The 16,492-nt window shown below is 35.5% G+C and overlaps 1 protein-coding gene across 3 annotated transcripts in view; it reads left to right on the top strand.

Annotated features, from left to right (window-relative positions):
• Positions 1–16,492, top strand: part of CENPC (centromere protein C) — a 63,339-nt gene that overhangs the window by 14,767 nt on the left and 32,080 nt on the right. For all 3 annotated transcript variants that reach the window (XR_001820486.2, XM_017514079.2, XM_017514077.2), the window contains exons 6-9: positions 9,540–9,825; positions 10,689–10,898; positions 13,879–14,492; positions 16,236–16,403. Coding sequence is in view for 2 of the 3 variants with exons in the window: in XM_017514079.2 (XP_017369568.1) it covers positions 9,540–9,825; positions 10,689–10,898; positions 13,879–14,492; positions 16,236–16,403 (1,278 nt within the window). In the remaining variant the exon portion in view is untranslated. The remainder of the gene's footprint in view (positions 1–9,539; positions 9,826–10,688; positions 10,899–13,878; positions 14,493–16,235; positions 16,404–16,492) is intronic.

The raw sequence follows: 16,492 nt of genomic DNA, 5'->3' as shown, positions 1-16,492 counted from the left end.
AAAAAAAAAAAAAAAAAAAAAAGAGTAACCTGAAGGGCACTATCAAGAGTGTGAAAGGGGAACGAGACCAGGAGAAAGTATTTGCAAATAATTTACCTGATAAGAATAATAGAGATTTATATCCAGAATATACAGAGAACTTCTACAGCTCAACCACAGAAGAACCAGACAACCCAAATAAAAGATGAGCAAAGAACGTCAATAGACATTTCTCCAAAGAAGGTATATAATTGGCCAATGAATTTATGAAATGATGCTTGAAATCGTTAGTCGTTAGAGAAGTGCAAGTTAAGACCCTAGGGAGATACCACTTTACGCTCACTAGGTCAGCTATTATTTAAAACAAAAAAAGGAAAATAAGGGTTGTTGAAGATGTGGATAAATTAAAACCATCGTGCATCACTGGTGGGAATGTAAAATGGTGCAGCCACTGTGGAAAACAATTTGACAGTTTCTCAGAAAGTTAAACAGAATTACCATATGACCCAACACTTACCCCCTAGGTATACACCTAAAAGAATTGAAAGCCAGGACAGAAGCAGACATATGTATACTAATATTCATAGCAGTATTATTCACAATACCCAAAAGGTGTAGACAACCCAAATGTCCGTCAGCAGATGAATAGGTAAACAGCATGTGGTATATACGTAGAATAGAATATTAGTCATGAAAAACAAAGTTCTGCTATATACCATAGCATAGAAGAATCTTGAGCACATTAAAACTTGCTAACTGAAATAAACCAGACAAAAAAAAGGACAAAAATTTTGTAGTTGCACTTACATGAGTTATTTAAAATAGGTAAAATTTAGAGACAGGAAATAGAATAGAGGTTGCAGGGGATTGCAGTAGGGGGTAATGGTGAGTTAATGTTTGATGTGTACAGAATTTGAGATGATAAAAAAAGTTCTGGAAACGGCGATGGTTGCACATTGTTGTGAATGTGCTTAATTCCACAAAATTGTACACTCAAAAACTGTTAGTATGTTAAACTTTGTTTTGCCATTAAAAAATGTTTTAGCAAAGTCTATCTCCTGGCTTCCCATTCTGTCCTCCCTCATAGTATTGGGTCTTTGACTTTCTTGTCAAGGTTCATCCTAACTATACTATAATTTTTGTACTATTCTGAATAACATTTTTTTAAATTATGAGGATAGTTTTTGTATCAAGAAAATTTTATCCCAACACGAGGTTTTAAAAAAAAAAATTCTAGACCTTTAAAAATGTGAATCTTTCAGTTTTCTTTAAGCCATATAATCATGTCATCAGCTAAAGAGGTTTTATCTGTTATGTTTAATCTTATTATTTCAGTCTGCTTGTCTTCGATAGAATCTGAGTCAGTGTTGTCTAATAATGATGATAGTAGTTATCCATGTCTATTCTATGATTTTAAACGAAATTATATTAGTACTGTGACACTTAATAATTGTGGGTAGTTTGGGGTAAATGTAGTTTATGTCTTTTATTTCTTTTTCTTACCATCATTAGCTAGCACTTGAGTACTGTGTTAAATAACAGTGATGGGTCCAAGCACCATAGCTTAGACCTATAGTTCCAGCACTTTGGGAATCTGAGGTAGGAGTATCACTTGAGGTCAGATGTTTGAGATCAGCCTGGGCAATGTAGTGAGAACTTGTCTCTACAAAAAAACCCATAAAAATTTAGCCTGTGCAGTGACACATGCTTGTAGTCCTGCCTTCTTGGGAGGCTGAGGCTGGAGAATCACTGGAGCCCAAAAGGTTGAGGATGCAGTGAGCTGTGATAATGCCACTGCACTCCAGCCTGGGTACAGAGTCAGACCCTGTCTCAAAAAAAAAAAGATGAGATGAAAATTCTAGCCTTGTTCCTGCTCTTAGAAAGCATTCAGCCTTTCACATTAAGTATATGATGTTAACTGTAAGCTGTAAGTTTTTAATAGGTGTTTTTTAGGGTTTGGAGATTTTCTATTTGCCAGTATGCTGAGATTTTTTAAAATCATGAGTAATGTGAATTTTGTCAGATGGATTTGTTGCATAAATCCATATGATTTTTCTTCTTTAATCTATTGATATGGTGGCTTATACAGATTGATTTTTGAATATTTAACCAGCCTTGCATAAAGTTCCCATGTGGTCACGGTGTACTGTTGATTTGAGGCCTTTCTCCTTTTCAAATGTATTCATTTGGCACAAATTTCCCCCTTAGCACTGTTGTAGCTGCATTCTACAGGTTTTGATGTGTTGTGTTTTCTGTTCATTTCACTTATTTTGGTGTATTTTTAAATATCCTTTCAGACTTTAACCTATTTGGTTTTTTTTTTTAAGTGTGTTAATTTTCTAATGTTTGCCACTTTCATATTATTTTTTCCTTAATTTCTGATTTTGATTCCTTTGTGACACAGTATACACGGTGTAATTTCAGGTTTTTTACATTTATGAAGATTTGTTTTATGACCCCAAGATATTGCCTGTCTTTATGAATGATTCATGGGTACCTGAAAAAAAAATGTATTCTGTTGTTGACTGTAGTTATCTAAAAATGTCAGTGATTCTTCATTATTACTATTTTTTCTACATTGTTGGATGTGATTTTTTAAAATTTTGTTTAGGATTTTTGTATATAAGGAGAGGTTGGTTTCTACTTTTTTTTTAAATGCTGTGTTTGTATGGTTTTGGTATCAAATAATATTTGCCTTATTAAATAAGTTGGAAATTATTCCCTTTTCTAATTTTTGGAAGGGACTCTGTTAAAATGGTGTTAATTCTTTAACTATTTGGTTTAACATTCTCCAATGAAATCATCTGGTTCCGGAGATTTTTTTTTCCATGAAGTTTTAAGTAACAAAATTAATTCTTTAATAGTTACAGGACTATTTCGGTTATTATTTTCGTTGTTGGCAAATTTTGGTAGTTTGTGTTTTCTGAGGTTTTGGTCCATTTTTTATAATCATCTGTCAAGTTGATAGGCATAAAGTTGTTCATAGCATTACCCTACTTATTTATGTATTTATTTTTTTAACTTTAAGTTCTGGGATACATATGCTGAACATGCAGGTTTATATAGGTATACCTGTGCCATGGTGGTTTGCTGCACTTGTCAACCTGTCATCTAGGCTTTAAGCCCCAGATGCACTAGGTATTTGCCCTAATGCTGTCTCTTACTTTTTTCCCTTCCCCTAACAGGTCCTAGTATGTGATGTTCCCCTTCCTGTGTCCATATGTTCTCATTTTTCTACTTCCACTTATGAGTGAGAACACATGGTGTTTGGTTTTCTGTTCCTGTGTCAGTTTGCTGAGGATGATAGTTTCCAGCTTCATTCATGTCCCTGCAAAGGACACAAACTCATTCTTTTTTATGACTGCATAGTATTCCATGGTGTATATGTGTCATATTTTCTTTATCCAGTCTATCATTGATGGGCATTTGGGTTGGTTCCAAGTCTTTGCTATTGTAAATAGTGCTGCAGTAAACATACATGTGCATGTGCCTTTATAATAGAATGATTTATAATCCTTTGGGTATATGCCCAGTAATGGAATTGCCAGGTCAAATGGTATGCCTGGTTCTGTGTCCTCAAGGAGTCAACACACTGTCTTCTACAGTGGTCGAACCACTCCCACCAACAGTATAAAAGCGTTCCTGTTTCTCCACATCCTCTCCAGCGTCTGTTGTTTCCTGACTTTTTAATGATTGCCATTCTAACTGGGATGAGATGGTATCTCATTGTGGTTTTGACTTGCATTTCTCTAATGACAAGTGATGATGAGCTTTTTTTGATATGTTTGCTGGCCAAATAAATGTCTTCTTTTGAAATGTTTCTGTTCATATCCTTCGCCCACTTTTTGATGGGGTTGTTTTTGTTTTTCTTGTAAATTTGTTTAAGTTCCTTGTACATTCTGGATATTAGCCCTTTGTCAGATGGATAGATTGCAAAATTTTTCACCCATTCTGTAGGTTGCCTGTTTATTCTGACGATAGTTTCTTTTGCTGAGCAGAGGCTCTTTAGTTTAATTAGATCCCATTTGTCTATTTTGGCTTTTGTTGCAATTGCTTTTGGTGTTTTAGTCATGAAATTTTTGCCCATGCCTATGTCCTGAATGGTATTGCCTGGGTTTTCTTCTAGAGTTTTTATGGTTTTAGGTTTTATGTTTAAGTCTTTAATCCATCTTGAGTTAATTTTTGTATAAGATGTAATGAAGGGGTCCAGTTTTAGTTTTCCGCATATGGCTAGCCAGTTTTCCCAGCACCATTTATTAAATAGGGAATCTTTTCCCCATTGCTTCTTTTTGTCAGGTTTGTCACAGATTAGATGGTTGTAGATGTGTGATGTTATTTCTGAGGCCTCTGTTCTGTTCCATTGGTTTATGTATTTGTTTTGATACCGGTACCATGCTGTTTTGATTACCGTAGTATAGTTTGACATCAAGTAGTGTGATGCCTCCAGCTTTATTCTTTTTCCTTGGGATTTTCTCAGCTATATGGGCTCTTTTTTGTTTCCATGTGAAATTTAAAGTAGTTTTTTCCAGTTCTGTGAAGAAAGTCAATGGTAGCATGATGGGAATAGCATTGAATGTATAAATTACTTTGTACATTATTGCCATTTTCATGATGTTGATTCTTCCTATCCATGAGCATGGAAGTTTTTTTCTATTTGTTTGTGTTCTCTCTTATTTCTTTGAGCATTGGTTTGCAGTTCTCCTTGAAGTGGTTCTTCATGTCCCTTATATGTTGTATTTCTAGGTAGTTTATTTTCTTTGTAGCAGTTGTTGACAGGAGTTTACTCATGATTTGGCTCTCTGCTTGTCTATTATTGGTGTATAGAAATGCTTGTGATTTTTGCACATTGATTTTGTATTCCTGAGACTTTGCTGAAGTTGCTTATCAGCTTAACAAGTTTGGGGGTGAAATAGTGGGGTTTTCTAAATATATAATCCCATCATTTGCAAACAGAGACAGTTTGACTTCCTTTCTTCCTGTCTGAATACCCTTTATTTCTTTCTCTTGCTTCATTGCCCTGTCCGAAACTTCCAATACTTTGTTGAATAGGAGTGGTGAGAGAGGGCATCCTCATTTCGTGTCAGTTTTCAAAGCGAAGCATTACCTTATTTTTGATGGCTGCAAAATCTATTGTGATATTATCCTTTGTTCTATTCCACATATTGGTGGTTGGTGTCTTCTTGTCGTTGTTAATTTTGTTAGATAGATGTTTATCATTTTGTAGTTTTTTTCCCCAAAGAATACCTTGTGTCAATAATTTTCTGTATTTTTCTATTATCAGTTTTATTGATTTCTGCTCTTTATTGTTTCCAATCCTCTGCTTCATTGGGTTTATTTTACTCTTGATGGGGAAATTTTATTTCTACTTTATAATTCATTACTATTTATTTTGTTCAAATTGTTCCAGATTTGGCTAATAGAAGCTCTTACTTTGGTTCTAGTGACATAGGTCAGTTTTGTTGTTGTTTCTGAACACTTTCTTACCTTTTGGAGCCACAAGATGCTCTCCTTCCCTATCCCAGAATCAACCGTTTCTTCATGGAATCACGATTTCTTTTACTGGGTAATGGTATTAGAAACCAAGATCTGAATGCTAGGTGTGCTGTCACTCCTGTGGAGTTGTTGCTTCTAGACCCTTTCAACTGACAGAACCAGGTAATTGTGTGTATGTACACTAACTTGTGTATAAACGTATTTATAAATATCTTTAAATGTAACTAACTGTATCTGTTGAAATAAACACAAGTTCATACTGACATCTCTGACTCTAATCCATTACCACATGGATTATTCTAGCCTCCTCCCCTTGCTTATCTGTAAACTCCCATTACATGGATTAGAAACTTGGTGTTCACCATTCACTATCTGTTTACTTACCTTTTTCATTTCTGTATACATGTAAAAGAGTGGCAGAATTGTTGATTCATATCCTGTGGAAAACAGTTTTGTCAACTAGAGCATAGTGCTTATGCTTATGTACAGTTTCTTTTGCCTTCAGTCTTACAGACTCCATTCATTTTGTTGGTGTTTTTGGTTTTTTGGTTTTTTTTTGAGATATTGTCTCCCTCTGTCACCCTGGCAGTGGAGAGATCTCGGCTCACTGCAACCTCTGACTCCAGGGTTCAAACGATTCTCCTGCCTCAGGCTCCTGAGTAGCTGGGATTACAGACGCTGGCCACCACGCTTATCTAATTTTTGTTGTATTTTTAGTAGAGACAGGGTTTCCACCATGTTAGCCAGCTGGTCTTGAACTCCTTTCCTCAAGTTATCTGCTGGGCTTAGTGTTCCAAAGTGTTGGGATTATAGGTGTGAGCCACTGCAATGCACAGCTGATTCATTTCTTGTTTTATTTTTTAAGGCGGAGTTTTGCTGTTATCACCCAGACTGGAGTGCAATGGCATGATCTTGGCTCAATGAAACCTCTGCCTCTGGAGTTCAAGTGATTCTCCTCCCTCAGCCTCCTGAGTAGCTAGGATTACAGGCACGAGCCACCATGCCCAGATAATTTTTGTATTTTTAGTAGATATTGGATTTCACCATGTTGGCCAGGCTGGTCTTGAACTCCTGACCTCAGGTGATTTGCCCACCTCGTCCTCCCAAAGTGCTGGAATTACAGGCCTGAGCCATCGCACCCAGCCTTCAATTCATTTCTGATCTTTCCTAGGTCATCACCTTCCCCCCACCCCCATCCACTTCAGTTAGGTTGTTTCTACATATCATACATCTAATATAGCATATGTAATACATGCGATTTCCATGATTAGGTCATAAAAGGCTATATGGCTCTGTTTGGCATGCTGGATCCCCCCACCCCCATTGTCTCTCTCTCTCTCTCTCTCTCTCTCTCTCTCTCTTTCTCTGTCTGTCACCCTCTCGTTCTCTCCAGTTACACTTGGAACCCAGACAATATGCTATGAAGAAACCCAAACTAGCTGCCATGGAGAGAAAGACTGCCAGCCTGCAGCCAAGACAAGGTGTCAAATATGTGTAAACAAGCTGTCAGATGATTCCAGGGCTCAGACTTCATGGAAGAAGCCATCCTTTCTGTGCTCTTCTGAATTCCTGACCTACTGAATCCATGAACATAACAAATGGTTGTTTTATGCAACCAAGTTAAGGAATTATATTATGCAGTCATAGTAACTGAAACAACTAATTCGCAACTTAAATACTACGGTTGTTTATTTCTGTTGTCATGTGTGTTAATATTTTTTAACTTTACAAGACTTTGAATAGTTGTTTATATACACACATCACTTTCTTTGCTGTTTTAAAGAAATTATGTATTTTAGAATATTGTGTAATAAACATAAAATTTTCCACTTTATTTTTGAATATACAGTTCAGTAGCTTCAAGTACATTCACGTTGTTGTGTAGCTGTCACTACCATGAATCTATAGAGCTTTTACATTGTGCAAAACTGAAACACTGTACCCATTAAACAGTATCTCTTCTTGCATCAGCCCCTGGCAACCACCATTCTACTTTTTCTGTCTCTATGAGTTTCAGACAGAAAGTTTGTCTTTGACTGGCTTATTTCATTTAGCATGTCTTCAGGGTTCATCCGTGTTGTGGCATGTGTCAGAATTTCATTCTAAGATTGGTAATATTTCATTATATGTGTATACCACGTATTATCTATTAATCTGTTGATGGGCACTTGAGTTGTATTCACTTTTTGGCTATTGTGAGTAATACTGCTATGAACATTGGTGTGAAAGTATCTGTTTGAGTTCCTGCTTTCAATTTTAAGTTTTTAAGGATCCACTGTACACTTACATTCATACCAGCAGTGCATGCACAAAGATTCCAATTTTTCTACATCAACAGTTGTTATTTTTTGTTTATGTAAATAGCCATCCTAATGGGTGTGATGTAGTATGTTATAGTTTTGATTTCTTTTACATCATTGTTATTAGGAAAATTTAAAACAACATTTAAAAACCACTACGTACCTATAATGGCTGCTATTCAAAAAACTTCTTTTAAAAAAATTACTACTTATTTGCGAGTTTCTTTTTTTTATTTTTATTTTTTGAGACAGAGTCTTGCTCTGTCGCCTAGGCTGGAGTGCAGTGGAGTGATCTCAGCTCACTGCAACCACTGCCTCCTGGGTTCAAGTGATTCTCATGCCTCAGCCTCCAGAGTAGCTGGATTATAGACATGTGCCACTGTGCCTGGCTGATTTTTGTATTTTTAGTAGAGAAGAAGTTTCGCCATGTTGGCCAGGCTCGTCTCGAACTCCTGGCCTCAAATGATCCACCCACTTTGGCTTTTCAAAGTGTTGGGATTACAGGCGTGAACTACTGAGCCCACCCTCCCTTTCCTAGTTTTATGAGTCCTGTTTTCAATGATAGTTAAGTGTTCAGAGTAATAGCAGTGGTATTTTGTTCTACTTCATTTTCTGATGCTGTTAGAATTCTAGCTCAGTTCCTGTTGGTGCTGTGTGGGGTGGGTGGAAGGTACCTTTTGATGTCCTTGTTCACCTATGTGGAGTTCTGGTTAAAAGCTGCTGGGCCTGAGTTTTCTTATATCATTGGGTGGAGGACAGGGGGATGCTGGCCTCTCTTATACTGTTGTTGCCTCAGATTAGACCGTCTGCTGCTGCCCTGGTTGGTAAAGTAGGAACTGGGATGACCTGGGGTGCCAATACTATCCGTGGATCAAAATGTTGCCTTGGGCTGTGAAGGTCAGGGGTTTCACTCCTCTACAGCTACCTGTGGGTCATACTGCTTGCCATCTATGATTGTTGAAGTGGCACTGGCGTGGTATGAACTCCTTTGCTGCTACAGTCCATAGCACAGCTCAGGGCTTTGTTGCTCTGCTAGTGCATGTAGTAAGCAGTGCTCCACGGTCTACAATGCAGAATGAGGCTTGAATTTTCTCATTAGGTCTTTATTGGGTTCACCTTGTTCAGAGAATGCAGATTCCACCCAGCCCCCACCCTGTCTTTCACCTGTTGATAGTTCCAGCTTGTAGGTTTCTCCACTACCCATCCGGGGGTATATGGGAGACAAAGAGAAAACCCAAGGGACTCAATTGCCTTGTCTGTTCCTTGCCTGCCTTGAGTTTCCTAGATAGCCTGCCTTTTTTCTTTCGGCTTTCAGAATCCTAATGTTGATTGATGGATAACTTCCAGGGAATTTAGTTGTATTTAGAGGGAGAAACAGGGAAATGCTATCTCGTTCAGAAGGATGAGGGTTTAGAATATATATATATATATATTTTTTTTCTCATAGATAAATGTTCATATACATATATACTGTGTATGTATATATGCATACATGCTTACATCACATCTTTATATGTGTTATATCTATATTCATGTGTATATGTATAAAGATGTGATCATCTAACTGTCCTAGGTCACCAGTTTTTAGCCCAAAGATAGAAGAATCTTAAGTACTTATTTTAATCGTGTATCTTTGGTTCTAATCTTAATGACTTTTGAGTTTTCTGAAAACTATTTCTGATTAAATTATTTCTGAATTTTGAAAAGCCTGCTTGATTCTCTTAATATTCTTTTAATTGACAGTATCTTTATATAATTTTCTTCTAGCTCAGGCCCATGAAGTTCATCAGAAAATCCTGGCAACTGATATTAGTTCCAAAAATACGTCTGATTCGAAAAAAACGTCAAGTAGAAACATAAATGATCATCACAGTGAAGCTGATGACGAATTTTACTTATCTGTTGGCTCACCTTCTGTTCTTTTGGATGCAAAAACATCTGTATCGCAAAATGTTATTTCATCTAGTGCCCAAAAGAGAGAGACTTACACTTTTGAAAATTCAGTAAATACGCTGCCTTCAAGTACAGAGATTTCACTTAAAACCAAAAAAAGGTACATTTTATTTAAATAATATTAATTGCACTTTAAAAATTTTACCTTTTATATTAAAAAATGGTAATTCAATCTTGTTATGTAATTTTACAGTAAGGAAGGAGGAATGTTAACATGTTAACATATTAACATGAGAAAATATACATTTAGCATATATTCAGTTTATAATAATTAAGGAAGGCCTTAAAGTTTACTTCAGGGAAGTTTAGAGGTTAACTTTTCTATAGTCTGTAGAAAAATGTGTTTTCTCTCTGATAGTATTTGACTGCTTCCTAAGATAAACAATTTGTATTTCCTCAGTATTTTTTATAATTGCAAGTGTAGGTATATATCAGGTAACTTCTAGGGTAGCAGAGCATACCTATTATTGAGGACACTGTGCTTTGTGGACAGCTGGTTTCTCTTTCTTGGCCTTACCTTTGGCCTTTAGGAAGCAAAGTGGATTGTTCAAGGACTTTTGCTGTTGGAGATCTCTGTAGTGAGTGTAATTTCTATCTGGAGTATTGTGTGATTCCTGGAGCCAAGGAGTTAAGTATATTCTAAGATTTTACTATTCAAAGTTTGGTCTGTCACTGTGCTCTAAGATTGCCCTGAGAACGATCATCTAGCTATACATTTCATTGATGTATACTTTGACTATTGTTTTCTCTTTTTATGTTTTTCTATTGCTAAATACAAAAGTTAATTTTCCTGAGCAGTTTATCTTGTGTATTTGGAGTGCAGAAATCAGCATTTATGTTTTAAATAAAGGCCTAGTACAGAATTTTAAAGTGGTCTGTATTGTCCGTAAGGGAGTTCAGAAAGACTCATAACTCAAGAAATGTTACAGGAGCATTCAGCTTATCCTCCTTTTAACCTTTTAGGTTAAACTTTGAAGATAAAGTTATTTTAAGGAAAATAGAAATAGATAATAAAGTATCAGATGAAGAGGATAAAACATCAGAAAGACAAGAAAGGCAACCATTGGGATCATCTCAGAATAAAATGCAAGATTCAGAATATGAAATTCAACCACAAGCTAAAAGTTTTTCAACATTGTTTTTAGAAACGATAAAACGAAAAAGTGAATACAGGTGAGTTATTAAGAAACTATCCTTTGAAACATTTTTCTTTTCTAGTCTATGAAGTATGTATAAGGATTCCTAATGTTATTTAACTTAGAAATAAATCCTTTAATTAACAACAATTTTAATTGAAAATTTTGTCTGACCTATAAAGAGAGATGTCGCCTGGCCGACAATGCAGTATTTAAAAATCATTATTTTAGGGTCCCCCATGTCACTACCAGAGGTATCAGAGTGTTAGTGAACATACTAGGAATTTTTTATTGCTGGGCACACTAGCTCATGCCTGTAATCCTAGCACTTTGGGAGTCTGAGGCGGGCAGATCACTTGAGGTCAGGGGTTTGAGACCAGCCTGACCAATGGTGAAACCTCATCTCTACTAAAAATATAAAAATTAGCCAGGCATGGCGGCATGTTCCTGTAATCCTAGCTATTTGGGAGGCTGAGGTAAAAGAATCACTTGAACCTGGGAGGTGGAGGCTGCAGTGAGCCGAGATTGTGCCACTTCACTCCAACCTGGGTGACAGAGTGAGACTCTGTCTCAAAGAAAAGGAAGTTTTTATAACAACATGTTGAATGAATGAATGAAATTCCCCTTTTGTTCAGTCTCTGTTTCCTGTAGTTGATTATTTTTATGTATATATTTTACCCTTCATATGGATATTGTCACCACCATCTGAAACAAATGTGTTATAATTATGAGCTAATTATATCATGTCTGAGAAATTATTTTTTAATGTTCTTTTTGATATTCTGGTGAGTAAAGTTAATTTTATGTTTAATTATTGTAGCCACATATAACTATTCACTATTCCCAGTGCTTTCTTAACATCATTGCTTCCACTTAGGCTCTTCCTTCTGATTGTCTTTCTTGTATCTCCTTGTGACCAAATCTTATAAATCCATCAAGATCCAGCTTAAATGCTGCAAAGCCTTTCATGGTTTTTCTAGCTAACTAGAAGCCATCTTTCCCTATTCTAAACTTTCATAGTATCATCATTGTTTCATAAGGATATCATTTCTGTTAAACATCCATTCATTGTAGTATTTGTATTGACTTTGTTCTTTGTTCGTTTTTATAGTTTTATTATATAAATATGTGAAACTCTACCATTAGAGAGCATATTTCTTGGAGTATTTGCTATTTTAAATTATAAGATTTGTCAGGAGTTTGAGATTATAGGAATAGAGAAGGCATTTTCATTTCTGATTCCTTTTGTATATTCTAATTAAAAGAGAAAAACATAACCTAATTTTTGCATTCTGGCTTACTTTCTGTTACGGCTAACCATAGCTAAGTAAGCCTTCTCATCCAATGGAAAAAGCAGAAACAAGGGTGCATATGCTAGCTTTGGAGTTTGGATGTTTACCTTGTTTTTTATTTTTTGTATCTCACTGCAATATGTGATGTACTCAAGGCTATTATAAAAAGCAGGGAAATGAAACATAAGTCAGTCTACCAGATTACCATCCTTGGAATAGTTCCTTCCTTCTCTAGAAAACTTTCCTGACTAATTGGAGGAGGTGCTGTATGCACTAGTCTTAATTTATTCAACACCTCATTAAATGCGTGAATCTCTTTGTATGTACTTAACATGTACATGATTTTATGAAAATGTAAGAATTAGTGTTGATGTTAGATTGTAAGACATAAAATTGTAATTGAAATTGTCTGTCTTACTGTTTATCCTTTTACAACACTGGGAGTGGGAAATAACAATAATAGTCATAATACAGGTATTCTGCCTTTTAGTAAAATACATAAAGTTTGGGCTATAACTATGGAGAAAGGTCTAGAGTTGGGAAACATTGTTTGACTTTGACTTCATTATTTATAACAGATTCTATAGCATTGTAAGCTTTGTAATAAGACTTGCCTTTTATTTTTTCCTGTTTCTATGGCACTAGATTTCTTTTGTGCTTAAGCTACCTTATATATGAAATGCCAAATTTGGAATGAATTTTTACGCATATGCTGTCATATAACAAGTTAGTACACACTTAGTGGCTTAAAACAACAAACATATATTATTTTATAGTTCTGTGGGTCTACAGTTTACAGTTCTATAGTAATGTTAGTAATTTTTACATTCGTTCAGCCGTCTGTGTATTTGGTGTTGCTATGTATAAAGAACTTGAGATGTAAAAGAAACATTGGAAGAAATTTTCCTCAATCTCTCTCTCTCTCTCTCTCTCTCTTTTTTTTCCTGAGACGGAATTTCACCCAGTCACCCAGACTGAAGTACAGTGGCATGATCTCGGCTCATTGCAACCTCTCCCTCCTGGGTTCAAGCGATTCTCCTGCCTCAGCCTCCTGAGTATCTTGGATTACAGGCATCCGCCATTATGCCTGGCTAATTTTGATATTTTTAGTAGAGATAGGGTTTCACCATGTTGGCCAGGCTGATCTTGAACTCCTGACCTAAGGTGATCCACCCCCCTCAGACTCCCAAAGTGCTGGGATTACAGGTGTGAGCCACTGCACCCAGCCTCTCCAATCTCTTATAATTTAGTAGTATTCCATTTGAATATCAGACTTGGAGTTTCCTCAGAAATAATCTTGTTGATTTATTTTGAAAGTGAAGAATTCAGACCCCAAAAGGCACATATACAAATATATAATTAATTATACCATTATATATTATAATGGCATTCATTTTGGACTGCAACTCAGTGTATCTGGGTTATAATTTTACCTCTCTGGGCTTCAGTTTTAGTATATATAATGTGTGAGTGAGTGGGACCAAATTAGTTGATGTCCATCTCTAATTTCCAGCTCTAAAGTTTTATGATGTCATTGTTATAAATGAAGGCGAACAGACATTGAAATGTAAAAGGAGGGAAAGATTTTTAAGATGAAGGGAAAATTGAGGAGATATATAAACTGTTTAGAAGATATGTAAATTTTGTTTCCTAGATTATTTTCTTTGCTAAACAAAGATAAAAGCTTCATTTTTTTGAACTGTTAAAAGTATCACCCTTTTTTAGTCCCATTGTTAGGCATGCGACAACTGCTCTACCTCATTCATGCCCTCCAGATGATAAGGAGTTGATAGAGGATGAATTTATAATTGATGAGTCAGATAAAAGTTTTGCCAGTAGATCTTGGATTACAATACCAAGAAAGCCAAGGCCTCTGAAACAACGCATAACATCTCCGGCTGAGAGTACTACAGTCCTTCAAGGTAGAAAGTCAAGAGAAAAACATCATAATATGTCACCTAAGACTTTGACAAATGACAAACATTCCCATAAAACTCACTCAGTAGAGACATCTCAGCCCTCTGATAAAACAGTACTGGATACAAGTAATGCTTTGACAGGTGAAATAGTAAATGATTGTAGATCTACAAAATATGAAATGTATTCTGAGAATGCAAAAAAATCATCTGGAAGCAAAAGGACTATAAAACAAAAACAGAGAAGAAAATTTAAGGCTAAACTAGCTAAAGAACAGCTTGACATGGGACAGTCTAAAGATGAAAACATGTATACATCACATATTACCCAAGACAAATTTCAAAGAAATTCAGACAGAAATATGGAAGAGTGTGAAGAGATGGGAAATGATCGTGCTTCCAAAAAACAGATGTCACCTTTGAGTAAGTGTTTATATTAAATATAACTGTGATCATTATTCTACCCATTTGATGTTTTTAATATCCTAATTTAGCTTTGGCAAGTAGGCAAAGTAAACTTAAATCAACAAAGAGCCTCAAAAGTCTATAGGTTATTTTCTAGAATCTTTTTATTTTATATATAATTTGATTCTAACTCATGGTTTTTGTTTATCTTGTGAGATGGCAGTATATATAGAGGGCAAAGTGAAAAGGAAAGGCTAGTAAACAAGTTAGTATCAACATGAATAAGACAGAATGATAAATTCTATTTTTTTTTTTTTTTTTTAATTTTACTTTTAAGTTCTGGAGTACGTGTGTAGATTTTGTAGGATTGTTGTATAGGTATACACATGCCATGGTGGTTTGTTGCCTTCGTCCCCCTGTCACCTATATTAGGTATATCTCCTAATGTTATCCCTCCCCAATCTCCCCACCTCCTGCTATCCCTCCTATAGCCCCCACCCCACAACAGACTCCAGTGTGTGATGTTCCCCTCCCTTTGTGCATAAATTCTTTAGAAAATAAAAATGTTAAAAGAAATTCTAGGGTGGCATGGGGCTATTTTTTATAGAAACAAAAATCCATTATCTTCCATCATTCACTCATTTATCTGACAGTTGTTGAATGCCAGACACTGTGTTAGGCACTGTAGTCACAAAAATTACTAACCCATTATTTCTGCTGTTAACAAGATCATTGTGGTGGGTTCTGTAGAACAATAGATAATATATATACATGCATATATATGAAAAGGAAGGGTATAAAATTTTGATTTATTCATAATTTCTTAGGAAAAGACATATAAAGGAAGTATACATGAAGGATGCTTTCTATAATTGTAAATATTAAACATTTACTGAGTACCTGCTATATTCTACACACTGATTCTTACATGTATTCTTTATCTAGATTGGTTAGTGAATATAATGTTCTTATTAATTTCCATACTAATTGTACTAATTTTCTATTGCTGTCATATGACAAGTTACTACACACTTAGTGTCTTAAAACAACAAACTGGTTATCTTACAGTTTTGTGGGTCAGATGTCTCACTGGGATAAAATCAAGGTATTGGTGGGGTTTTCTTTCTTTTTAGTGGCTCTAGGAGAAAATCTGTTTATTTGCCTTTTCCAGCCTGTTTAAACTACCTATGTTCCTTGACTCATGGTCCTCCTCCACAGTCTGCAAAACCAGCAATGCCAGCCTTCTGATGTTTTGAATTTATCTTGGCTCTTCTTCCATCATCTCATCTCTCTGACCACATCTTTTAAAGGAAACATATCATTAGATTGGGTCAACCTGGATAATCCAAGATAATACCTGTATTTCAGGGTTTATAATTTAATCACACTTTTAATCTCCTAAGAATTAGATTGAAAAAAATCATTTCAAAACAAGAAAGCAGTAATTCCTTTTACTTGGGACATTGTAGGAAGGAATTGTATATTTTTCAGTTTCAGAAGTTATTGTTTTTGGCTGAGGAGTATATAAGAGTTATCAAGCAATGTGAAAAGTTTGCATTTAATAGAAAATTAGTGCTTACTTCAGCACATATAATTGACAGAAAGAGAACATGTGACTTTTAAAAATAGAGATGAAAAGAAGGCCACAGGATAAAGTTAAGAGGTTCTTATAATTGAGGTTTTTTTTTTTTTTTTAATGTTATAGTTTCCTGAAAACTCCTAGTAGATTGTTAATTGATTTTATGGTTTTCTTTACTTTAGGAAGCAAGAAAAGTAGCACTAGAAAAGATAAGGAAGAATCTAAAAAGAGGCACCTTTCCAGTGAGTCCAAGGACAAACTTATACCTGAAGAAGTGACTTCAACTGTCAGGAGAAGTCGAAGAATTTCCAGACGTCCGTCTAATTGGTGGGTGGTAAAATCAGAGGAGAGTAAGTATTTTTATTTAAATTATGTTTGTTCATAGATAAAATCATTCTGTAAGGGGCATTATATTTGATTTTATATTTCTATGCAGAGA

Source organism: Cebus imitator, unplaced genomic scaffold, assembly GCF_001604975.1.
Source record: "Cebus imitator isolate Cc_AM_T3 unplaced genomic scaffold, Cebus_imitator-1.0 Scaffold513, whole genome shotgun sequence".
Lineage (NCBI taxonomy): Eukaryota > Metazoa > Chordata > Mammalia > Primates > Cebidae > Cebus > Cebus imitator.
The sequence above is the reverse complement of the archived record's forward strand: the minus strand, read 5'-3'. Positions and strand labels throughout refer to the sequence as shown.